The sequence below is a fragment of the Pygocentrus nattereri genome, chromosome 16 (genome assembly GCF_015220715.1).
Source record: "Pygocentrus nattereri isolate fPygNat1 chromosome 16, fPygNat1.pri, whole genome shotgun sequence".
Lineage (NCBI taxonomy): Eukaryota > Metazoa > Chordata > Actinopteri > Characiformes > Serrasalmidae > Pygocentrus > Pygocentrus nattereri.
In genome coordinates, this window is record NC_051226.1 from 1,470,051 (window position 1) to 1,497,835 (window position 27,785).

Below are 27,785 nucleotides of genomic sequence, written 5' to 3' on the forward strand. Positions count from 1 at the left end.
AATGTATGTTGTCATTTGGAAACTATTGTTAAATAGTTTGTAAATATTCTTCGGCTCTCTCTTTGTGACGATACAGCTCAGAAATCCAGTTCGGAGTTACAGAAATCCAGTCTGGGGTTATGAGCCTATGAAGAGGGGCTGGGATGCACGTCATCTGCCTCTCGCCGTGTGGAGCTGCTGGCTTCGTGTGTCCGTCTACATTCTGTGTGAAATTGACCGACGGACACTCAGGAAATCACTAAGGACTGACCGTCACGCCGGACACCCTTCATTCTTCATTCAGTCCACATCGGAGACTCGCATGAAACGGTGTCAGAGAGAATCTACAGCTGCTGAAGCTGCTGCAGCGGGTTTGGAAAGCAGTGATGAAGATAACGGAGCATTTAGATATGAAACAGATGAGGAGCGGGTTCTCTGAAGAACCTTTAGAGGAGGGTTTAAGAAGAGAGGAACAGATCTAGAACATGACCTCAGACCACAGAGGGCTAAACAGCTGTTAGTGATAGCTGGCCAGTTAGCACAGCTGCTCTCAGAAAAAACATTGCATTGTGTAGAATATAGTGTAAAGTCTTAAACTCATCAGGCATGTCTAATACTGCTCACAGTGTTCCATTAAATAATAAGACAAATAAAAAGAAAACGTCTATAAGACTTTAGGATTTTGGATCTTTCAAGAGTGAATCCATAATTTTCCCCATGTTAACTCAAACCTGGCGAGAGCATCTGTACCTAAGGAAGTGCGAGCTGGGACAGCATCCTTGTTGATCCAGAAGGAGACCCAGGAGAGCACGACGATGAGGGTGCAGGGGATGTAGGTCTGGATGGTGAAGTAACCCATTCGCCTGCTCAGCTCGAAAAAGACTGTCAGCACCACATAGTCACCTGGAGAACAGAGGAAAACAAGAACATGATGAATAAAAGGCGAGAAATATATTCATACTGACCGGCCACTTCATTATCTACCTACTCTTATCTGCACACACTGTCCACTTTATCAGCTCCACTTACTGTATAGCTGCACTCTGTAGTTATACAGTTACAGACTGTAGTCCATCTGCTTCTCTGATACTCTGTTACCCTGTTCTTCAGTGGTCAGGACCCCCATGGACCCTCACAGAGCAGGTACTGTTTGGGTGGTGGATCATTCTCAGCACTGCAGTAACACTGACGTGGTGATGGTGTGTTGTGCTTGTACGAGTGGATCAGACACAGCAGTGCTGCTGGAGTTTTTAAACACCTCAGTGTCACTGCTGGACTGAGAATAGTCCACCAACCAAAAACATCCAGCCAACAGCGTCCTGTGGGCACTGATGAAGGACTAGAGGATGACCAACACATCCTCTAGTCGTCTCTGACTTTACATCTACAATCTGTCCAAATTCAAGTGTTTATGATATTGAAAATGGTGTCAGACAGATAGAAGAGGTCAGAGACGGCAGGATTTATAGGCACAAACTATAGAACGGACTCGGTTTATATCACAATACCTACATTTAGAGCCGGTTATTCATTCAGTCTAATGAGAAACTGTAGAACTGACTCGGTTTATATCACAATACCTACATTTAGAGCCGGTTATTCATTCAGCCTAATGAGAAACTGTAGAACGGACTCGGTTTATATCACAATACCTACATTTAGACTCGGTTATTCATTCAGTCTAATGAGAAACTGTAGAACGGACTCGGTTTATATCACAATACCTACATTTAGAGTCGGTTATTCATTCAGTCTAATGAGAAACTGTAGAACGGACTCGGTTTATATCACAATACCTACATTTAGAGTCGGTTATTCATTCAGTCTAATGAGAAACTGTAGAACGGACTCGGTTTATATCACAATACCTACATTTAGACTCGGTTATTCATTCAGTCTAATGAGAAACTGTAGAACGGACTCGGTTTATATCACAATACCTACATTTAGAGTCGGTTATTCATTCAGTCTAATGAGAAACTGTAGAACGGACTCGGTTTATATCACAATACCTACATTTAGAGTCGGTTATTCATTCAGTCTAATGAGAAACTGTAGAACGGACTCGGTTTATATCACAATACCTACATTTAGAGCCGGTTATTCATTCAGTCTAATGAGAAACTGTAGAACAGACTCGGTTTATATCACAATACCTACATTTAGAGTCGGTTATTCATTCAGTCTAATGAGAAACTGTAGAACGGACTCGGTTTATATCACAATACCTACATTTAGAGTCGGTTATTAATTCAGTCTAATGAGAAACTGTAGAACGGACTCGGTTTATATCACAATACCTACATTTAGAGTCGGTTATTCATTCAGTCTAATGAGAAACTGTAGAACGGACTCGGTTTATATCACAATACCTACATTTAGAGTCGGTTATTCATTCAGTCTAATGAGAAACTGTAGAACGGACTCGGTTTATATCACAATACCTACATTTAGAGTCGGTTATTCATTCAGTCTAATGAGAAACTGTAGAACGGACTCGGTTTATATCACAATACCTACATTTAGAGTCGGTTATTCATTCAGTCTAATGAGAAACTGTAGAACGGACTCGGTTTATATCACAATACCTACATTTAGAGTCGGTTATTCATTCAGTCTAATGAGAAACTGTAGAACGGACTCAGTTTATATCACAATACCTACATTTAGAGTCGGTTATTCATTCAGTCTAATGAGAAACTGTAGAACGGACTCGGTTTATATCACAATACCTACATTTAGAGTCGGTTATTCATTCAGTCTAATGAGAAACTGTAGAACGGACTCGGTTTATATAACAATACCTACATTTAGAGTCGGTTATTCATTCAGTCTAATGAGAAACTGTAGAACGGACTCGGTTTATATCACAATACCTACATTTAGAGTCGGTTATTCATTCAGTCTAATGAGAAACTGTAGAACGGACTCGGTTTATATCACAATACCTACATTTAGAGTCGGTTATTCATTCAGTCTAATGAGAAACTGTAGAACGGACTCGGTTTATATCACAATACCTACATTTAGAGTCGGTTATTCATTCAGTCTAATGAGAAACTGTAGAACGGACTCGGTTTATATCACAATACCTACATTTAGAGCCGGTTATTCATTCAGTCTAATGAGAAACTGTAGAACTGACTCGGTTTATATCACAATACCTACATTTAGAGCCGGTTATTCATTCAGCCTAATGAGAAACTGTAGAACGGACTCGGTTTATATCACAATACCTACATTTAGACTCGGTTATTCATTCAGTCTAATGAGAAACTGTAGAACGGACTCGGTTTATAACACAATACCTACATTTAGAGTCGGTTATTCATTCAGTCTAATGAGAAACTGTAGAACGGACTCGGTTTATATCACAATACCTACATTTAGAGTCGGTTATTCATTCAGTCTAATGAGAAACTGTAGAACGGACTCGGTTTATATCACAATACCTACATTTAGAGTCGGTTATTCATTCAGTCTAATGAGAAACTGTAGAACGGACTCGGTTTATATCACAATACCTACATTTAGAGTCGGTTATTCATTCAGTCTAATGAGAAACTGTAGAACGGACTCGGTTTATATCACAATACCTACATTTAGAGTCGGTTATTCATTCAGTCTAATGAGAAACTGTAGAACGGACTCGGTTTATATCACAATACCTACATTTAGAGTCGGTTATTCATTCAGTCTAATGAGAAACTGTAGAACGGACTCGGTTTATATCACAATACCTACATTTAGAGTCGGTTATTCATTCAGTCTAATGAGAAACTGTAGAACGGACTCGGTTTATATCACAATACCTACATTTAGAGTCGGTTATTCATTCAGTCTAATGAGAAACTGTAGAACGGACTCGGTTTATATCACAATACCTACATTTAGAGTCGGTTATTCATTCAGTCTAATGAGAAACTGTAGAACGGACTCGGTTTATATCACAATACCTACATTTAGAGTCGGTTATTCATTCAGTCTAATGAGAAACTGTAGAACGGACTCGGTTTATATCACAATACCTACATTTAGAGTCGGTTATTCATTCAGTCTAATGAGAAACTGTAGAACGGACTCGGTTTATATCACAATACCTACATTTAGAGTCGGTTATTCATTCAGTCTAATGAGAAACTGTAGAACGGACTCGGTTTATATCACAATACCTACATTTAGAGTCGGTTATTCATTCAGTCTAATGAGAAACTGTAGAACGGACTCGGTTTATATCACAATACCTACATTTAGAGTCGGTTATTCATTCAGTCTAATGAGAAACTGTAGAACGGACTCGGTTTATATCACAATACCTACATTTAGAGTCGGTTATTCATTCAGTCTAATGAGAAACTGTAGAACGGACTCGGTTTATATCACAATACCTACATTTAGAGTCGGTTATTCATTCAGCCTAATGAGAAACTGTAGAACGGACTCGGTTTATATCACAATACCTACATTTAGAGCCGGTTATTCATTCAGTCTAATGAGAAACTGTAGAACGGACTCGGTTTATATCACAATACCTACATTTAGAGTCGGTTATTCATTCAGTCTAATGAGAAACTGTAGAACGGACTCGGTTTATATCACAATACCTACATTTAGAGTCGGTTATTCATTCAGTCTAATGAGAAACTGTAGAACGGACTCGGTTTATATCACAATACCTACATTTAGAGCCGGTTATTCATTCAGTCTAATGAGAAACTGTAGAACAGACTCGGTTTATATCACAATACCTACATTTAGAGTCGGTTATTCATTCAGCCTAATGAGAAACTGTAGAACGGACTCGGTTTATATCACAATACCTACATTTAGAGCCGGTTATTCATTCAGTCTAATGAGAAACTGTAGAACGGACTCGGTTTATATCACAATACCTACATTTAGAGTCGGTTATTCATTCAGCCTAATGAGAAACTGTAGAACGGACTCGGTTTATATCACAATACCTACATTTAGAGCCGGTTATTCATTCAGTCTAATGAGAAACTGTAGAACGGACTCGGTTTATATCACAATACCTACATTTAGAGTCGGTTATTCATTCAGTCTAATGAGAAACTGTAGAACGGACTCGGTTTATATCACAATACCTACATTTAGAGTCGGTTATTCATTCAGTCTAATGAGAAACTGTAGAACGAACTCGGTTTATATCACAATACCTACATTTAGAGTCGGTTATTCATTCAGCCTAATGAGAAACTGTAGAACGGACTCGGTTTATATCACAATACCTACATTTAGAGTCGGTTATTCATTCAGTCTAATGAGAAACTGTAGAACGGACTCGGTTTATATCACAATACCTACATTTAGAGTCGGTTATTCATTCAGTCTAATGAGAAACTGTAGAACGAACTCGGTTTATATCACAATACCTACATTTAGAGTCGGTTATTCATTCAGCCTAATGAGAAACTGTAGAACGGACTCGGTTTATATCACAATACCTACATTTAGAGCCGGTTATTCATTCAGTCTAATGAGAAACTGTAGAACGGACTCGGTTTATATCACAATACCTACATTTAGAGCCGGTTATTCATTCAGCCTAATGAGAAACTGTAGAACGGACTCGGTTTATATCACAATACCTACATTTAGAGCCGGTTATTCATTCAGCCTAATGAGAAACTGTAGAACGGACTCGGTTTATATCACAATACCTACATTTAGAGCCAGGGCATAATGCATTTATTTAACGGTCCAGCTAGAACATGTCAAACAGTTAAGACAGGGCTTTGGTGTGAAGAGTTTTTCTGTCTTATCTCTTGCAAATGTCGTCAGTGTATCAATCCTAAGTTAAATATATTGTAATATTGCAATATATTTGGATGATATTAAGATACTAATTTCAATCAGCACCTCCTCACCCTCCCCCTAATCACATGAGTATAAGGGTGTTTTTAATTGAGGTTTTTTCTGGACTCAGAACCACTTGGTCTGTGAGTGCAGTACATTTGGTCAGTGTGAGAACTGTTTTTGTCACTGGGAGCAGAACAGGGAACCGATCTCTGATCCTCCTGAAATTGATGACCAGAATACTGGTTCAGATCACGGCCCTCAGCTTAATGAGAAGGCCTTTGGGTTTGTATTCACACCCTGTGTTTTCAGTTACATCATGCGAAGTCGTTTGGCTTCCTCCTTTCATTTCTAAGCTGCGTTTTCTTGTTTTTCTTGTAGCCTTTTGATTTTTTCTTGGGTTACTTTCAGGTCAGAAAATGTATCTTAGAATCTCGAATATCTCTTTTGGAACTGTCTGCTGCGGGTATGTTTTGATATGGTTGGCCTTCCCTGGCTCTTTAGTTCGACTCTCCTGATCTTACTCTCATTAAGCTTGCGCTTGGTGTGAAGCTCGACATGGCAGTCTGGGTTTCACTTCAAGTGAATTCTGGTGGGGCCTGTTCGTGTGTGGAAGCCATCCAGTGCCTGGTGATGCATGATTGGGTTATTTCATAACTCAAATGCTTTGACTTATTGTGTCACTTCTGCTGTGGAGAGACCACTTGAGTGTTTATATCCAAGAAAGAACAGCAGCAAATGGATGAAGCTAGTGCCGACCACAAACATGCATACAGAAAAGTGATGTATGCAATTGTGAAACTGATTCATGGTTTGGATGTAATTCTTATGTGTGACAACAAACCAGCCCTAATGAGCCCCTCTCCCAAACAAGCCAAGAATCTGTCCAAATTCAAGTGTTTATGATAGTGAAAATGGTGTCAGACAGATAGAAGAGGTCAGAGACGGCAGGATTTAGCAATACAGAGTTACATTTGATTTCTGGTAGCAGTTGGAATCTGTCCACATTCAGGAAAGTGTTGTATTGGTTAGGAGACTGAAAAAACAAATTACTTGCCAGATTTATCACTGCAAATACATTCATTTCCTAGCTGCTCTCGCCAGGTTGGACTTGTTTTAGAGAACACTGGCAAAAATCCCATTCAGCCTAACGAGAAACTGTAGAACGGACTCGGTTTATATCACAATACCTACATTTAGAGTCGGTTATTCATTCAGTCTAATGAGAAACTGTAGAACAGACTCGGTTTATATCACAATACCTACATTTAGAGTCGGTTATTCATTCAGTCTAATGAGAAACTGTAGAACAGACTCGGTTTATATCACAATACCTACATTTAGAGTCAGTTATTCATTCAGTCTAATGAGAAACTGTAGAACGGACTCGGTTTATATCACAATACCTACATTTAGAGCCGGTTATTCATTCAGTCTAATGAGAAACTGTAGAACGGACTCGGTTTATATCACAATACCTACATTTAGAGTCGGTTATTCATTCAGTCTAATGAGAAACTGTAGAACAGACTCGGTTTATATCACAATACCTACATTTAGAGCCGGTTATTCATTCAGTCTAATGAGAAACTGTAGAACGGACTCGGTTTATATCACAATACCTACATTTAGAGCAGGTTATTCATTCAGTCTAATGAGAAACTGTAGAACGGACTCGGTTTATATCACAATACCTACATTTAGAGTCGGTTATTCATTCAGTCTAATGAGAAACTGTAGAACAGACTCGGTTTATATCACAATACCTACATTTAGAGTCGGTTATTCATTCAGCCTAATGAGAAACTGTAGAACGGACTCGGTTTATATCACAATACCTACATTTAGAGTCGGTTATTCATTCAGTCTAATGAGAAACTGTAGAACAGACTCGGTTTATATCACAATACCTACATTTAGAGTCGGTTATTCATTCAGTCTAATGAGAAACTGTAGAACAGACTCGGTTTATATCACAATACCTACATTTAGAGTCGGTTATTCATTCAGCCTAATGAGAAACTGTAGAACGGACTCGGTTTATATCACAATACCTACATTTAGAGTCGGTTATTCATTCAGTCTAATGAGAAACTGTAGAACGGACTCGGTTTATATCACAATACCTACATTTAGAGTCAGTTATTCATTCAGCCGTAACTCACTTTTTCCTAAAATATCTGAAATCATTAGGTTGAATGTGATTTTGTGAACGTACGCCGATGCAAAGAACACATTTGTGGGCGGAACACATAAGACAACTGCTGACACCACAGAACTGCATTATTATTATCTTCTCTCGTGTGGCTCATTTCAACAGAGATAAACAAGAAGCTTCACATCTTATGAACCTTGATGTTGTGCCCTGTATAATGAGCTGATGAAGAAACTAATTTGAAAAACATCCAATCTCACTGTGACGCACTGCCAAGTGGGTGAAAAAGGATAATATATCCAGAGAGAAAACCCAGCCGAGGTTAAATATAAAGAAACGATTCTCCTAACTTCATTGCCGAGAGAATATATTGAAAAACCTGATCACTAAAACTCCTCACCAGGACCCCACGGATGTTTATTCAGCTGGTATTCAGAGAGGAGTTCATGCAGCCGACTGTACAGGCTCAAACTAAACGTCCATCACTTCTTTCATCATTTTCATCAATATTTGCAAAGAGCTGGCGCTCCCGCTGCTAACTCTAGTCACAAATCCTCTGAAGCCCCATTATTTTTATCTCATAAAAGCTTGAGGACGAGTCAGGTTAATGTACTGGAGAGCACCTGGAGCTCTGTTCTGTGTTGTCCTGCATTTATTCCAGTTTTTTTTACATTCATATGACTATGAATTCATTTTTAAGCCACTTCTAGTTCAACCAGGATTTGGTAAGTAATACAGTGTTTATATTTATAATATATAACCCTCACTTTTCACAGTACATTGCTGTATTTCCAACTTTCTTTTGTAAAATCATCTCAAATCCATACATTTTCTGTAATAACACACCAAGTTACAGGTTAACATTAGGTTGCATCACACAGCATTATGGGATATGATAGACAAGGAGATTTTAAAAAGGTATGAACATTTTAATGAGAACATTTTTAATGCTGAGGTGTTTCAAGAATTGTATTGTTTATTCATTCATATTGCCAGATGTGAGATTTTTTGGTCTAGTTTGTGAAAATAATAAGCAATTTTAAACACAGTGCCATACGAAAATGTGCACATACAACACAAAAAAAAAGTTTGAATAAATATTTTTATTGATGTCTTTAATTATAGTTTGTCTTTTACTTAATTTTAAATGACAAAAAAAAATAAAATTCTGTTTTTCATGCAGTAAATTACCAGCTACCGAGTTGCATCACAAGCAGGAGATAACTTAGTTACAGCTTATTACTGTAGAGCTGAATGCAGCTAATCTTGTGGTGCAGGTGAGTGAGAAGTCTAGTATACAGCTGATATTTTACTCATGTACTGTCTTATGGTACAAAATGAAAGTAAAGCAATTATTAGCCAGTAATTTACTGCAATTTTACAGAGAATTTTTATATATTTATTTATTTATTTTTTAACAAAGTGGATTGCAATTGAAGTGCAAAGCACTGCGTGAAAATACTCCCACTCTCCATGTTAGCCGGCGTTATCATGGATAATCTTCTCTAACTAGTGTGCTAACTTGACTGTAGACGTTTGCTATATAATCTACTTTTATAAGAACGAAAATAAAAGTGTGCTTTCAAAGGTGAAGCTTCCCGTCTGCTTCCATTATAAAGTTATCTATTATTGGCTTTAGCTACCTAACTAGCTCGCTTTCTAGGTTTGGTATGTAGCCAGAATGCCCAGCTGTAGTGGTGGCCTCATTTGACCATCTGAACCATGTTTTGCTCAATATTTTTTGCAAAAATTAGCTAAAGCTTTTACATTTCTAAGAAAAATCTCACCATTTGAGGTTAAGGCTAATCTGGCAATGCTACTGGAACAAATCTGAGTTAAACTAAAACAGACAGAACCCACAGTCTGAAGAACGTTCGTTCACTCCAGCAGGACTCCAGTAAACCCCCAGTGGCTGTGGATCTGTCAGTGACCCTTGTGTTCTGACTGAAACTGATTTCTTGACCCTTCTGCTTGCGGCAAGATGACTTGAGGACTCGAGGCAAAGAGAGGAGGCACTTCAACCTCATCCCAAAGAGAGGTCGAAAAGGAGAAAGATGTTAAGTGTTTGCGTATGAAGCTGAAGGAGTGAGAGAGAAATGTGTGACAGCCCAGTGGCGTAACTGTCAGTAGTGTGGGACAATTAGGGTGGTCACACCGAGGCCTGTAGTGCACCAGAGCCGTGGCAGAAAGGTTGGGGCGGGCAATAAGTCAAGTGTAAGGACCAGATTATAGATTAAGATGGATATGTTTATTATTTCATTTCAGATTAGTACCACTTCAGGCTGGCAATGTGAACACATCAGTCTGAAGAGCCATTGCACCATGCAAAGAACCCTTTAAATCATGCAAAGGGTTCCTTGAGAGTTCATGGTTCTTCATAGAGCCATTTTCTTTACTGAAGAACCCTTGAAGAACCATCTTTTTTAAGTGTGGTGAGAATTCACCTTAATTAATTAACTTTACAGAAGAAGGAAAAAAAAACCTTAACTTTGAATCGAAGTTAATGGAACCCGGTTTGGTTCTTTTGTAAAGAAAATGGTTCTATGAAGAACCATGGAGCTTAAATCAGGTTCTCCAGGTGAAAAGTTGGTATTTGTTCCTTTTCATAACCGAATGTTTTAAAACAGAGCAGTAGAGTAAAAGCCTGGAGGCGAGGCGAGGCGGGGTGTGTGGAGTCAGTCCAGCTTAGAACAGATCATTTCAGTGGATTATGGTTCAGTTATGTGCCCTGACTGAAGGTACAGAGATGGAGCCTTGAGGGTCCCACCCTAGAGACAGGAGGGGAACTGACTCAGTGGCAGTCTAGTACCTGTATTTCTGAGAGTGTAGAATAGCCCAATAAGGACATATACACAGCGTAACTGTAAACAACAACAACCACCACCAATGGTTTAAGACTCCCTAACTTTGGGTCCAGCGTCTACGAATTACTTTATAGGATGCTGCAATATGCTTTAATCAATAGTGTGCTTTGGAGAACTTGATTAAAGCCAGCAGAAAAGTTAATTTAACTGGACTAACCTTTGTTGTTTTTATTTTTAAATCATATTTTGCCATACAGTCCCTGTAAATAGCCCATTTGTACTTCACACAGTATGTAAGCTTTCTCAGAGTGAGAGCGGGTGAGTTAATGTGCTTGGCCTGTTTGTTCAATCCCCATGCCACACTCCTTCTTCTTCTTCTTCTTCCTCTCCCCTCTCTCTCTCTCTCTCTCTCTCTCTCTGAACATTGATGGCATCATTAGAAGCGAAGTGCACCTGCGGCGCCTGTATGTATAAATGTGTGTTTTTCTGCTGACTGGGCAGTCTCTGTCTCTCTCACAGCCCGCTAGTGAGGGATGTTCACGCAGCTCCGGTAACCGTGCTGTTTGTTCTTATTAAGAAGTGCGATCCTGAAGCCCCTCAGCAACACCTCATGCCCTTTCTGCCCACCTTCTGCTTGTTATTGCTAAGATTCAGCCAACTCAGCAGGGCCCAAAGGCCCAGCACCCCGCAACCACCATTAATAATGCTAATGACCTTCAGCCCAGGGAATATTCCACACCTCGCTCTAAACCAGCTGGACGTGCCCGACTGTCTAATTTTGGCGAGACTCATTACAAGCCACAGCAGACCTGTGGAAACTGTTATTGACACAACACCTCCTCCATTAAAACCTCAGACACAACGTGTCAGGGGTGGTTCGATAGCAAGCGTGTGAATGCTGGGAAGTGAAATGCTAACAGACTGAAACAATCAGAAGCACAGAGGGAAATTTAGAAGCACACGGAGGAGAAGATTCAAAGCTTTTCTCCTGTAAAGGTAAACTGGCTTTACAGGATGTTCAGTGCACAAAAGAAAACGATATGTTTAAGAAGCTGTTTATCGGGTCAGTAAGTGTTTATTTCTTCAGAAATAAACATTACAATGAATACATATAGCAGTATATAAGTTGCAGTGGAAAATTCGTGAACTAACTTTAAGTTGTCTTGACAAAGTCACTGATATAGAATCCCAGGAGTTTGCTAAGGTGTTCCTAGATTGTTGAGCTGCTCTTCCATGTTTAGTCTCCACCTTCGGCAGGACTGTCTGACCAGTTCCTAATGATCTGAGGATTCTGCTCGGCTCATTTCGCTGCAGCAGGTCAGATAAATACGCTGCTCCTGCACCATTAAGACATTTCTAGAGCAGTAACAGCTCCTGAAAGCCTACTCTGGAACAGCCCGGGAGCCAGTGTAGGGATTTAAGAATGGGAAGGGTTCCTTCTTTTACTCCTAGTGAGACTCTGGCAGCTGCATTCTGAACCAGCTGGAGCTGCTTGATGGTCTTTTTTGGGAGTCCAGTTTGGAGACCATTACAGTGATCAATCCTGCGAGAAATAAAGGCGTGAATGAGCTTCTCCAGGTCTGTCCTGGAGCCCATCAGTACACCAAGGTTATGTAATAGTTCTTTAGATTTTAGGGCTCTTAAATCCAGGCAGCTAGTGTTTGGCTCTCAATGCTGTTCTCAAATAAAATAATCTGTTGTATGTTCATTCAACTGCAGAATGTTTTGTTCCATCCAGTTAGTTCAGTGCACTTACAGAGTGAGTCAAGGGGACCATAGTTGTTTGGGGAGAGAGCCAATAGGTCCAAGTATCATCTGCATAGCTGTGGTAAGATATGCCACAGTCAGGGCAGTCCAACCATCATAGTCACAGCAGGCAGGGGTAGAAACATGGAAGTAAGAGGCAGATTCATACTCAAACGATCAAACTGAAAGAGCAAAACAAAGAAAACAGTGCTTGGTGCACAGAAAAAAGAGAGTCCTTAAACACACAGTGGTGTATACGATTCTCAGTTAGTTCGAGGATGATTCACAGGTGTGTATGGAGCAGGTGGAACCAGGTGGAACCAGAAATGAAAAACAAAAGCACATGTGCATTACCACTCAGACCCAGGAGTAGTAGTTTGTGGCATTATCCCAGGTGGTTGCTAAGCTATTGCTTAACTTTTGCTTAATTTAACCAAAAAAAAAAAATGTGTCACAGAACGGTCAGCATGAGAATGGGTCTTAAAAAATGAAAATAAGTGAAAATAATAAATTAAAACCAAAACTATGGATGCGTTTATTCGCCTTCTTGTTTTTTCTTACAGGATAATGGGATGTAATAAGTAATTTGGAGTGAATTAACTCCCAGCTGGATTCAAAACAGTGACCCTGGCTTTGAAAGGCCAGTGCCCTACCACTGCGCCACCTGGACGCACAGGTGACAGATGGAATTACACCCCTCTGAATAGTAAAAATGGTAGTGGGAGTGAAAAATGCAGGAAAAAAAAAAAAAATGAGACGCCAGAAAGTCACGACTCAAAGAAAGGATAAATAAAAAAATTGACGAAAATGACCAAAACACCCCTCAAAGGAGAGCTGAGGGCCTTTCCCTCTCGTTTCTTCTTAAATCAGCACAATGTTTCTTTCTCCTCTCTTTTCTTCTCCGTCTACTAGATTAGAGCTCAACTCTGGTTTCTCCTCTTTTGTTTGTTTTTTTCGCTTTTTACTCTTTTCTTCTCTTTCATTACCCTGATGCCGGTACCAACAGGTGGACCTGGATAGCCCTGATTACCCTGATGCTGGTACCAACAGGTGGACCTGGATAGCCCTGAAAAACCTTTGCAAATCACTGCAAATGAATGTATGTTATGACAACGGATATATTACTTAACCTGTCTTGACATGTTGTTGGCATGGTTATGTCGATGTTATGTGGCTGGGCTCAATTAAAGTGTCATATTTTAGTTTTAGTGTTTATCAGCACTATACACTATTAAATAACTATGGTGTCCCAGGTGGTTGCAATGGTATTACTAAGCCATTGCTAAGGTATCTCAGGTAGCCGCTAAGGTGTTAATAAGCTGTTGCTGTTATCCCAGGTGGTTACTAGGCTGCTGCAAAATTGTTTCTGTGAGATCCCTGTTAAGAAGAGAAAAGAAAACTGGCTTATCAATATCTATATCATTCTGTAATGTTATTTATTGTTAGACCTTATATCAGAGTTGGTGTATATATATATATATATATATATATATATATATATATATATATATATATATATATATATATATTTTTTTTTTTTTTTTTTTTGTTTTGTTTTGTTTTATTTTAGTTCTATAAGGGGGCTACGGACCTAAGATTTTCACTCAGTTCACTTTCCACCACCTGTTTAAAAGTGATGTGACAATAAACGTGACTTGAATTGATATTAAAATGATTTGTATCCATAACAGTAACCCAGACAAGTGTATCTTACCCCAGAAACCATATATTCCTATTTATTAATAGTTTGTCATCAAGCTGTGAGTTTGATTTTCCATGGAGTTTAATCCAGCACCTTTTCAGGTTCAGGAAGGAAATAAAAGCAGATCCTCCCTCCAGGTCAGGATAGCATGAGTCAGTGATTATAAGCTCCTCATGAGCACCTTTCACTATTTCTTACTCTAATAATTCTGATTTACTACCACTAATGTTCTCACTGCCGGTTACCCAGAAAAGCACACTGTGATGTAATTCATCACGAAAAGAACAATATATCTTCATGTTGCCGACCCTATTGGCCCACTGGAGTTCAAAGGCAATTCTACTCATTTTTCAAATTCCTCCATAACTCAGTGTGTGAGGTGTAATCAGAGAGATTCAGAGGGTTTGGTGTGAAGTGGTTCAGACGTCTTTACAGTGGTGGTGATGGGAACCAGGCGTCGCCATGACTACAACACAGATATAGACACTTTATTTACCATCCAGAACCACCAGAGAACCTACACGAGTCTTCTGAGCTTATCTGGAATGCTGATGATGGAAAACAGTGGAAAATCTGGAATACTGAGTTTTCTTTGGGGACTATTTTGCCGCACAGCGCCCTGCATGTCTCCCTCCACCATGAATGGAGTTGAAGTTCTCTAAGCTCTCATAAAACAGCGTCTCAGTCATCAGGCAATGAATTCAGAACCAGTTCATGTAGGAACTTTCTGTAGGAGCTTTTAGAGGGACGTCTGGTTCCCATCACCACCACTGGGAGCAGCTCTGACTCTGTAAGATTATCTAGAACAGAGTTTCACACCAAACCGCTCAGAACTGCTCTGTTTACATCTTAACTAGTTAATTATGCAGACAAGACATGCTGGCATCAATACAAACATTCTGTACCATATTTCCAGCCACCATTAACAGCAACACATTTCATTGATTATCCGTTTCTCAGTATTTTGATGCTTTTGAGGCAACATGGCTTCCCGTCTGCAGCTCCAACAGTGTCTTTCAGACTTTTTTTCCCTTTTTTCACTCAAATGAAATATTGATCAGTGCTCGGCGCGTTGCCATTCGCCCCTTCAGAGCGCACGGAGGATTGACTGAAGTAGCTGTATCATCTTCGCCTGCTTTTCTCTCTCCCAGCTCGACGACATCAAAGCAGCCCAGAGCTGTTTTCTTTTTTTTTTAGTTTTTTTCCCTAATGAGAAAGCAGTGCAACACCTCAAAGCCTGGATCTGCCTGGAGATCTCATCTGTCAGCTTGCTTCCTCCTAATGGAACAAATGGTGGAGGTGTAAAAAAAAAAAAAAAGGAAAAAATGAGGACTGTTCACCTTTCATCTTCACACACCAGGAGAGCTCTCACAGACTCCTCCGGTGGTAGATGGCAAGATCTTATTTTCCCTCAATCCCCTCTCCCCGTTTTTTTTCCGTAAAGCCCCTCAAACCATAAAAAGGAAGAACGTTGTCAAAAAGAAGGAGGATGGGTTAAAAATAACTCCATCTGTCAGAACAGGGCGTTCACATCAGGAGGACCTCAGGCGATCAGATTGAGTTTTAATTCTGGTATTCATCCACACGGGACCTTCAAAAACTATTTCTGCTTCGGGGAAAGAACGTCTGATTTTGGGTAATGCGCCGCAGCAGTGAGCAATGCGGACCAAAAATCGTATTAATTTTTAATTACGATTTCTGGTTTCAGTATTTAATATATCCACTGAACTGGATCAAAGTCAGAGCTGAAACACATTTGGGAGTTTTAACTGATTTGGACTTTAGTAATTATGTTTATTTTATTAAAACTAATGATTGAACGTTCCATTTTGTCACAAACAAATCCAGCCTAACTCGAGTGAACTGTACCCGATGTGTCAGTCGTGACTATTTCATGTCGTTTTGAAATTTAGAAACACATCAGTTCATGACCAGCAAACGCAGCTCTGAACAGCTTTTCATGCTGAAAATCATCATATTTTACATGAAAACACAAACATTTACTTAACCTGCAGAAAACATGCATTTTGATAGTGACAATTTACAGATTTAGTTGATTTTCCAAGTGAACAGGGAACATTTTATGGTTGTACAATTTCAATATTAACATTTTGGAAAAAATAGAAAATAAAAAACTTTGTAAAGGCCACGTTTCATGCTTTGTCATTTTTTTTCCATTTTTTAATGTGTTACTTCAGTAAATGAACAGTACAGTGTGTTCTCTGTAGAGCACGTGCTCATTATTTACCCTTAGGCTCTGTTCAAACAGATCCAGATATTTTTGAAAATGTAGTTTATTCACGCACTGGTGCTCTTTTTCACTAATATCATTTCTTTTGAAGATGCTGTCTAGGGTTTTCATGTTGACGGCCAATATGCAGCTTGTTGAAAACACTGAAATAACACGTTCTCTTACTCACTGTTAATGTCAACTCATGTACGTCTGCAGCTGTTATTATTCGCCAAGTATGCAGAACTGAAATATGACTGACGGGGTTTTCCTGTGCTCAGTGATTTGAGAGTTGACGTTGTTTGTAGTTGAACTGATCTTTACTTTTCCATTAAACAGCAGCGCAGAGGTGTCAAAATGTCCTACACTCAGCTCTACATGTGGCGTCCACCACAAATATCAAAACTGCCTAAATGATTCTAAACAGATGTGACTTAATGATCATTAACAAAACTCATATTTAAAAAAAAATCATGATTACATTACATTTATGGCATTTGGCTGACGCTCTTTTCCAGAGCGACTTACAATTTGAACATTTTACACAGGGAGGCCAAGGCGGTGTTAGGAGTCTTGCCCAAGGACCCTCATTGGTATAGTGTAGGGTGCTGCCCTGGTGGGGATTGAACCCCAGTCTACAGCGTAGAAGGCAGAGGTGTTACCCACTACACTAACCAAGTAACGATTACGTGATTCCAGTGAGATGAAAAGCTATGAATCTCAGCTTCTCTGCCTGATCAGGACTGTGTGGATATTTTTAAAATGTGCCACAGCGATGGAAACAACCAAACAGCAAGTGCTAGATTTTCTTTGGCTTTTTAAAGCTTTTATTTTCTGGCAGGAACCGGATTTTAATCTGCGTGACAAACTGATAGTTTGCACAGCTACAGTGTTTGTAAATGTTTATTGTCATGTTGTTAGAAAATCTCTGCTCTAGCTTTTTGGCTCTGTATTTGATGTTCTTCTTTAGGTGTATGACATCTTTGATGAGGTGTTATCGCCTCCTATTGGGCTGGCGTGCTCATGCAAGCCTTTTCAAGATGTTTTCGTTTTCTCATGTGGACGTAGAATTTTTTCTACTACTGATGTGGAAAATGTGTTTGAAATGGTAGGAAAAAAAAACTTTAAAATATCTAGACACTTTTAGTGTGGCTGGAAATGTTTGCATGCAACTGTATGTATTTTCAAATGAAACAATTTTCAATCCTTAGGTTAACTTATTTTTGTGGCATATTATTCTGGGTTACACCTTAACATTAAAAATGGTTCTGGATAACGAAACTAAATGAAAAAGAATTGTGCAAAAATAAATGAAATGGATATATACATTATATACATACATCTGTCAATATTGCTCTGGCGTCTGCCAAACTAGGCAGCATCAGCGAAGAATATTCAGGAAACATTGCACTTTAAAGGTGATTGTTCTTTCTTTGACCCGAAAGAAAGAGAGAAAGAACTGTCCACTTTCCACAGCCACACACTTTCTCCTAACATCAGTCACTAATGCTGCACCAGATACCCTGCAGCCCAGCACGGAGTGGCACCAATAACACATGTTCACATCAGCAACATGAGCATCAAATGTCTCTCCTTACTGGGAGCGGCGCCTCCCGAGACTCTCTGGCCACAGGCATGTTGCATGGCCGCAGTATGGTTTGGGTGGTAAATTGTAATTATGTGAAATGTATTATGAAATGCTAATAGTCTTCACATTTGTCTTATTTAGTATGCATGTAAACAACAGCTTTCATTGCACTCACAAAGTTTCAAAGTCTTCCATGAAACAGTCTGATAATAATCGTCAGGCTACTCGTTATTATTTCACGATCGAGCGTGGCATTATAATCTTCTGGGAGCTAAATCTGCCCTAACTGCAAATCTGAGCATGAAGCTTATGCCTGTTAATACTATGAATGAATAACAACGGAATGAATAACTAGTAAAGTTCTAAATCTGCACATTTGCATATTAATTTCACAATATCAGCCTGAATAACCTGCCGTTTTATTACAGCGTGATGAAATTGACAGTGACTGATGAAATTTAACTGCAAACTGTAAACGACTGAGCTCGAATCGATGTTGTTGAGGGAGTTTGATTGTGCAGATACAAAAGTGATAAATAGCGAAACATACGTTCAGTTTACCAGCAGATTTGAATGTGCGCAACTTTGATAAATAAGGCCCAGTGCTTCTAACAGCAATATTATTCTCGTCCTCTTATTTATTCTGGGCCAAGCCCAACCACTATGACGTAGTGCTAAACAGCCCAGGTTTAGGAGGCGGTGAGATATGGAGTACAGCATAGTAATGTTGATTTCACATCGTTCTCTCACGAACAAATCTCTCCATCATAATCTCCTTCTCCTATAGAGTTATGGAATGCAATAATAACTTGGCTGCAAAGATCATTTATCAGCTGAGCATGGTTTAAACCCACAGGACTCCGGGGAGAATGGAATTAAGCAAATAACATGGCTCCTGCCTCCTCCGCCGCAACAAGATTACACCCGTAAATAAGAATTTTCGCCCCATTTTGGAGCGAGGAATGGGGGTTATTTGATGGTGGAATTGCTGAAACATCACTTTGGAGTAAGCAGTGGGGCCAATGTGTGAGAATACATGCACATGCATATTATACAGGCTGAGCCCACAGTGCTGACTGCAGGGAGAAGTTTTCTCGGCCTATAAACTGCTGTAATTAGTCTTGGGCAGGAGCAGATCACAGCATACTTTTTCCAGATGAGATCACGCTAACCGACTACTTCAGCAGCTTTAATTCATTGGCTTAGTTGGCATTTGTAGATATAGTCACCCTTTAACCCCTTAAATCCATTTAGCTGGCATTCACCTGGCACTCTGAGGTGTTATTCAGCTGTAATTAAGAGCTGGCATTCAGCTGCCACAGAGCTGGCATTCAGCTACCACCAAGAACACCTGAGCTGGCATTCATCTGCCATCTTAAACTGGCATTCAGTTGTAACCCTAGCTAGCATTCAGAGGTGTCACTAGGCTGCCACCAAGAGCTGGCATTCAGCTTCCACCAAGAACACCTGGTCTGGCATTCAGCTGCCATATAAAGCAGACCTAACTGGCATTCAGAGGTAGAGGTATCATTAGGCTGCCACTAAGTGTAAGCATTCAGTAAAGCTGTAAAGCTGCCATCCAAAATTGCCATTTCGCTGAGACCTTCAGTTGGCATGCAGCTGCCACCTAAAGCCTAAAGACATTCTGCTAGAAGTAAGAGCTGGCATTAGGCTGTCGTCTAAAGCTGACATTAATCTAGCAACAAAAACGGGCATTTAGAGGACGTCTCAAACTGGCATTCATCTTTCATCGAGAGCTAGTGTTTAGCTGCCATGCCTAGCTGCCACTTAGTTGATACCTACAGCTGGCATTCAGCTCCCACCTAAAGCTGGCATTCATTTTGTATTGAGAGCTGGTGTTTAGCTACCATCCTAAGCTACCATTCAGCTGAGGCCTACAGCTGGCATCAAGTTGCCATGTAAATCTGGCATTCGGCTAACAATGAGAACTGGCATTTGGCTGCCATCCTAGGCTGGCATCAGCTGCAACCCAGAGCACCTAAGCTGCCATTCAGATGCTTATCAGAACTGCTATTCCGCTGCCACCCAGAGCACCGGAGTTGGATTCCGCTGATTATCAAAGCTGGCATTCAGCTGCCACCCAGAGCTGGACTTAATCTTTACCGATCCTCCACCAATCCTGCACTCTGTGTTTTGAAGGAAGCTTATCTCCAGAACAATCACAGTGCTGATGAACACACTGTAATCCCGTATGTGCTGGAAGGAGAAGAAAAAAAATGATAATCTGCATTTCAAAAAGACAAGATCTAATTAGCGAAGGGAAGCGACAGACCTCCTCGCTTTGGCTGGGAAAAACTGGAGGCTCAGTGCGGAGAAACACAAAATCATCAGGGGACACAGAGGAGAGGATGGACGGCTGAAGCTCTGGTTTCATACACAGCATATGCAGCATATTCATATCCATACTGTGAGTAAAATGAAGAAAATACTAATGTAGTGATTCGAATAAGAGAAATAAAACTGATCTGCATTATTCTGTGAAAAAAAGGAGACAAGAAAAGAGAGAGGAACAGAAAAAGAGACTGTGAAGAAAGACAAGGCAGAAGAGAAAGAATAGGAGAATATATGATTGGAAACAGAAAGAGAGAACAAGAGATGAGGGGAAAGAACAGGTGATAGACAGGAATGAGGAACAGAAAAAGAAAAGTACAAAGAAAGAAAAGAGAAAGCAAAGGCGAGAAAATGAGAAACGAGAGAGAGAGAGAGAGAGAGAGAGAGAGAGAGCGGAAGAAATAAGATAAAGGGAGGGAAAGAAGAGAGAGAGAGCATTCAGAATCGAGGACAGCAGTGAATGTAACAGGAAGCATCTCGCACTGCTTTCAATGCTCCATCACGGAGAGAAGAAAAAAGCTCCAGATGAAGAAGGTGTTAGAAGGACGGTGACGTCAGACGAGCTTCACAGCTAACAGATCTCACAGGAGACGGGACACACTCTTTGTTTTGGTTGTCATAGCAATCATCTTCCTCCGTAAGAAACTGAGCACAGGGCTAATGGCTTGGATTAGAATAAAAGGATCAGTCCGTCACGTATCGGAGAAAAGCAGTCATTTCTAACAGTTACGGATTTAGATCACAAATACAAACCCCAGTAACAACTGATTAACTCCTAAAACTCATTCCCATAAACACAGAGATGATGCGTCAGTTTTAGAATAGATGCTGAATTTATAGTTGTTACTGAATTGATAACACAGCCCTGTTGCCAAAAAAGTTCAGATGCTGTGAAAATATAAAGAAAAATAAAATACAATGATATGCTATGATGTGCCATGATCATCCAAACCCTGTAATTAATTTTAAAAATTACAAAAAAAACAAAAAAGTTTAAATATTGAAACGTATCATTTTAAAAATAAATATCCGTTTTGAATTTGATGCCAGAAACACATTCCAAAAAAGTTGGCACAGGGGCAACAAAAGAGTAAAGTGTGTATTGCTAAAAACACCTGGTGGTTGATTGGCAGCCGGTCAGTAGCATGACTGGGTATAAAGAGCATCTCAGAGAGGCGAGACTTTCAGCAGTAAAGATGAGGAGGGGTCACCACTCTGAGAAAGACTGGACCATCAAATAGAGCAACAACTCAAGAAGAACGTTCCTCAACATAAAACAGCAAAGAGCTTCTGCTTTCCATCGTCTACGGTGCAGAATATCATTAAAGACTCAGAGAATCTGGAGAAATCTCTGTCTGTGAGGGACGAGGCTGAACACCAGTATCTGCTGGCCGTGATTAAGGCTGAATCACCATCATTAATCAGCTTGTATATCTGATCTGTAATTTCTGAGACTGGAATTCAGATGATGCCTTACCTCACCTCGCAAATCTGCAGTATTTCACTCTCTTAGCGCAGAGGGAATAGGTGGGTGTTATGGAGATTAAATGCAGCACTATGAGGTCCACAGCACCTAAATCCTGTTAGCCTGACCGCCATAAGACTTCACATTTCTATATCCCTCCACCTGAAGCCGTGACAGCGATGCAGGCCTTCACCGAGCGCTGTCACGACTGTCTGAACGCTCTGTGTTGTTATGAGAGTGTGCTGGCTGCGCTTGTGTCTCTGTAATGTTCTTCAAGCCGGCCTGGTGCAGACAGCAGACTCTGGGGTGCAGTCCAAAAGCACAGGCAGTTCAGCTGCTACTGAAGCAATTTCACTCTTCTCGTCTTTTTATTAACCCTCTGAAGTCGAGAGTTATTACTTTCATTTTGCTCAACTACTCTAATACAATTATGTAAGTATGGGACCAACATAACTGATACTGGCCCATTAAATCAGGCATGGATCGGTTCTGAAATTGATCTCTCTGATCAGACCGGGTCATTCTTAAAGGTTTTCCCCAAGTCTTCAAACATTTTAAATATTCAAATAGTGCACTTATTTATTTCACATTTTGTTAAATCTCAAATAATCATGTTGGTTGTCATGAGAAGCTGAATTTGTGATAAATCTAAATACATCAATCAATATACTAATATATTACACGACACAATATAAAGAGCTTTGGTCTAATAGGCCTAGACAGGATAGTAAGTTAACCTCGTGCAATAACATTCACATTCTGTATTGTAAATATAAATAAATGTTTGAAGCTGCAATTTTAACATTTGACCATTTGTGGAAATTTAAATAATGGCGAAAAATGTCTTTCTGTAAATCAAAACTGTACCAACAACAACAAATTCATATTGCCATATAATGATTGAGTGAAAGGAAATGTACATAAAATTACAATATGCTTTTGTTATTGCTGTTGATCACTATGATAATTAAACTGTAGTAAACAGTATATATTATATATATATATATACATATATATATATGTGTGTGTGTGTATATAGCTACAAGGCCATTGCTAAGACTCTGAGACTCCAGCGAACCACAGTGAGAGCCAGCATGTGAACGTTCCCAGGAATGGCTGGCCTACCCAAAATTCACCAAGAGCACATTGATGACTCATGCAGGAGGTCACAAATATCCCAGATCAACATCTAAAAAAACTGCAGGCCTCACTTGCCTCGGTTAAGGTCAACGTGCACGAGTCCACAATAAGAGAGACACTGAGCAAAAATGACAAGCTGAAAGAGACACAAACCACTGCTGACCAAACAGAACACAATATACATGCCTGTATATATGATTGTTATGGAGATGCAAGTTTGTTGTACTTCACAAATTTGACACACAATTCCGGAAATGCGAACACAGGACAGCAGTTTTTGAGCTATGCACTCGGCTGTATACCTGAGTGGTTAAATCACTCTCTCTTCTCAAAGAAGGTTGGACCTCAAGCAGCCTGTTGCTGTTATAAAAGCTCCTAAAAAATGATTGTAAATACAATAGCATCTCTAACATGCCGCACACATGTAACAGAATTAAATCCATCCTACCACTGTGGCTTTTAAAGATGTGTCTGTTGTGGAAACATTATCGTGATGACAATGAAATTGTGATTAATCGTGTCGCCGTAGTAAGAGTCATACCTAACTGGTCTGTACTGCTGTATATACTCTGCACATTTGGATTATACAGTAAATCTATGCATTGTATGATGTGTGACAGATTTTGTGGCCATGCATTCTGCAAGTTTGTATTTACTATTTGCATTAAGTTTGTTTACTGTTTGCATTAATATAAGCAAAAATTAACCAGTCACTCTGATATGCTTTTTATTTAAGGTAAAACAAACAGATACTGGCAATACAATCCTAGCAGAAGTTCAGCATCGTAAAATTAAGAGCATGGATTTGAAGGGGGGGCGGGGGGGAGGTTACTGCAGTAACTATGGCAACATTAGTTTCTGGCTTACCAGGTTGGGCATCACTGTCCAGGTATTAATTACAGCCTGATTACTCTGCCACAGGAGTGAGACAGAACAGGAGAGAGACAGGGTGAGAGAGAGAGAGAGAGAGAGAGAGAGAGAGAGAGAGAGAGAGAGAGAGAGATAGAGAGAGAGAGAGAGAGAGAGAGAGAGACAGAGAGAGAGAGATAGAGAGAGAGAGAGAGAGAGAGAGAGAGAGAGAGAGAGACAGAGAGAGAAAGAGAGAGAGAGAGAGATAGAGAGAGAGACAGAGAGAGAGAGAGAGAGAGAGGGAGAGAGGGAGAGAGAGAGAGAGAGAGAGAGAGAGAGAGAGAGAGAGGGAGAGAGGGAGAGAGAGAGAGAGAGAGAGATAGAGATATAGAGACAGAGAGAGAGAGATAGAGAGAGAGAGAGAGAGAGAGAGAGAGAGAGAAGGAGGGAGTGAGAGAGAGAGAGAGAGAGAGAGAGGGCGAGTGTAATTGGTATTTAGCTGTGTTGTGGGGGATCCTGTCTGAGTCAGTGTTGTTCTCTCACTCCTACTGCTTGGCTGAGAGAGAGAGACACATACATGAAGCTACAGAGTGAGGGTGGGAGTGAGGAACGGATGGAGCTGCACTGCATTCTTCTACTTCCCTATCTTCACAGAAAAACTCAGTACCACCTTAAAATAAGACTACTCTCATAAAGGGTTCATGCCTGGCTTTAAATTAGTTTACTAATGGCCATTAATTAGGTCTTATAGACCTCAAAATCATTAATAAATAAACTAAAATTAAAAGGGCAACAATGACATTTTTACTGAGGTCATTCTCTCTAATCACCATAAAACCATTCATAAACAGTTTATAAGGCTAGTCTCCAAGACGTTCTTTACACTAAATGTAGGTTAATATATAGAGATTTTATTCTAAGTGATTTTTAGCATCTTCGTTGGTCCATTCTTCACGATGATTTAACACAATATAAAGAGCCACTTCTGTGTTTAAACAACGTAGAAAAATCTAAATGACTTACTTGGTCTTTGCATGGTGAACCTGTTCTTCAGACTGATACAGAACGTGATGTAGGTGGTTCTAGCATCAAAACGGGTTATTTTATTGGTACAATCTCGACAATAGGCCAAGCTTTTTCAGTGCTTTATAGAATCAGGAGCAACACATTCTCCATCAGTCTGAAGAACAAATCCACCATGCAAAGAACTGCTTAAGCATGCAGATGCTTCATTGTTCTGTATAGAACCATTGTCTTTACCAAACCTTTGAAGAACCATCTTCCTTCAGCGTGCGCATGTGAGAAGTCGACTCTACGAGGATCCTGAACCTCTGGATGATCTTATATCTAATCTACTCATAAAGATCTCTGGAAATATAAATACTTTAGTATGAAGTCTTAAATAATGAATTAAAGTTGGTCTCTGACGTTTGCACAGTGCTGTATGTATGTTCTCGTCTAAGAGGGTTAAAGAAGCTAGAACCCCTCTTTGGAATTCTACACTGAGTTGAAGGTACAGCTCATCTACAGCAGCTGTTATAATGGAGAGGAGATGCAAGTTGAAAAAGACATTCAGAGCAGCTGTGTTGTTCTCTGTGCAGGCTGGATGACGTGTGTGTGTGTGTGTGTGTGTGTGTGTGTGTGTGTGTGTGTGTGTGTGTGTGTGTGTGTGTGTGTTCATGTCTCGGGGCATCCGAATCTGAATAGATTCACACAGACCGACGCACACAGACAACGGCACGGCCGCATGCTACGACACACAGAAGGTCAAAACTAAGAATAGCTCTGAACAGAGAGAGAGAGAGAGAGAGAGAGAGAGAGAGACAGAGAGACAGAGAGAGAGAGAGAGAGAGAGAGAGAGAGAGAGACAGAGAGACAGAGAGAGAGAGAGAGAGAGAGAGACAGAGAGAGAGAGAGAGAGAGACAGAGAGAGAGAGAGAGAGAGAGAGAGAGAGAGAGAGAGAGAGAGAGAGAGAGAGAGAGAGAGAGAGAGAGAGAGACAGAGAGAGAGAGATCAAAGCCTTCAGCGCTGTTTATCTGATGGGGGCAGTGTCAGTGTCGACCAGCCCTTCCAGGTGGTTGTTAGGAGCCCTGCTGTAGCTTTTAATCATTTTTTAAGGACTCCAGTTTTGGAACCTCCTGTTTTTTTCTCTTTTGATTTTTCTCTTCTTTATACTACTTGTAAAATCATAACTTTTGCTTAATGGCTGTTTTGACTGCAAATTAAGTGAATGTGGATTTTGCTTTAGCACAGTTTTGTAGGTACTGACTAAAATGGACTGTTTAATGCAGTAATGAATAGAAAGCTCCAACATGAGGAGAACAGGCGCTTTTCATTACTTTTCTGCGGGAAGGTCTCGCTGCAGGGTAACACTGCATCTGCTAAAGCAATGACAGTAACAGTGTTCATGAGAAAAGCGCGTACAGCTCATTCAAGTGTTCGAGATTGACCAAAAGCAGCCTCGTCTCAGTGTCAGTGGCATGTCAGCTGACGATGATCAGAGAAGAAACGAGTTTGTGCAGTTAATGAAGGAATAAACTTTGTCATACGGAGTCAAAGAACCTCAGAGTCAGAATTTCAGCGCTGCTGACTAACGTTAACCTGCAGTTCATGCTTTAACCCTTTGATGACCAAGCTATTTAAATTCTTTCCAATGCATGATTTGCACCAATAATTACTCAGATTATCCATCCATCCATCCATCCATCCATCCATCCATCCATCCATCCATCCATCCATCCATCCTCTTCCGCTTCTCCGGGGTTCGGGTCGTGGGGGCAGCATCCTAAGCAATGAGGCCCAGACCTCCCTTTCCCCAGCCACTTCCACTAGCTCTCCAGGGGGGATTCCGAGGCGCTCCCAGGCCAGCTGGGTGATATAGTCACGCCAGCGTGTCCTGGGTCTTCCCCGGGGTCTCCTCTCTGGTGGACTTGCATACTTGCAATACTAAATGATACATTTCTTTCAAAGACAGAGCAAAGAAGTACTCAGCAGGGAGTAGCTGTTCGTTCTGTGCTTGTGTGAAATGTCTACAGTGGCGCTTCAGACCATTTATTGATTTATCCATGTATCGCTGTTGTTGGAACAAAACCTCATATCTTCAAAATAGTAACTTTACAGGAGAAGGAAAAAACCTACTCTACTTTTAATGTAAGTCAATGGAACCAGACGTTTTTCCACGTCATTTTGGGCCGTTTCTTTTGGTCCATTCATCATGAAATTTACACACAATGTAAAGAGTAACAGGTGCTTTTAAATTAGGTCAAAAACTAAAAAATGGCAAAAATGGAGATACAAGGTTTTGTACCGACAGCAGCGATATATACATTCCTAGATGCCGCGTTGACTGTCGTTTTCTATGTGAGGCGATGCGTCTGCACGTCTGCATGTTGGAATGTTGGAATGGTCAAAATCTGCTTGTGAGCAAATTCACTTGTATTACTTCTTGTTACTCCACCCATCTTCACCTAATCTGCCCTGTTATAATCCCCAGACTCAGATTAATCCAGGCTGCTCTGCTGCTCTCGGCGGCTTTCATGACTTTAATAACTGATCGTGATAATTAACGTTCAGACCAACAGGACAGTATTCAGTCTGCACCTGATGATAAAAACTGTGTTTAGCTCGAGAAACAGAAACGCACAATTCAGCAAATCCATCAATGAGTGAATCACTTCTAATATTAATACACATAACAATAAAATAAAATAAAAAAAAACAATCACATCAGCAGGTTCTCTGAGCTTCACCAACCACATGACCATATCTACATAACCACCACACAGACATGAGCATGGATCACTGCGTTCCCTCTGTTATATAATCCTATCCCACTTTCTGAGTCAATATTATTGAAATGGTGGAATTTTTGGACAGTATCTTTCTTAAACTGCCGCTCTGTAGTGGTACCGAATGCAGTCCAGCAATGATGTTGACCACCTCAAAAAGATCAAG

General features: G+C 40.2%; 1 protein-coding gene across 3 annotated transcripts in view; it reads right to left on the reverse strand.

The window, feature by feature from the left end:
* gabrg2 (gamma-aminobutyric acid type A receptor subunit gamma2) overlaps window positions 1-27,785 on the reverse strand; it is a 103,786-nt gene that overhangs the window by 24,415 nt on the left and 51,586 nt on the right. For all 3 annotated transcript variants that reach the window (XM_037545850.1, XM_017722247.2, XM_017722246.2), the window contains exon 7: window positions 730-882. In XM_037545850.1, the coding sequence (XP_037401747.1) occupies window positions 730-882 (153 nt within the window). The remainder of the gene's footprint in view (window positions 1-729; window positions 883-27,785) is intronic.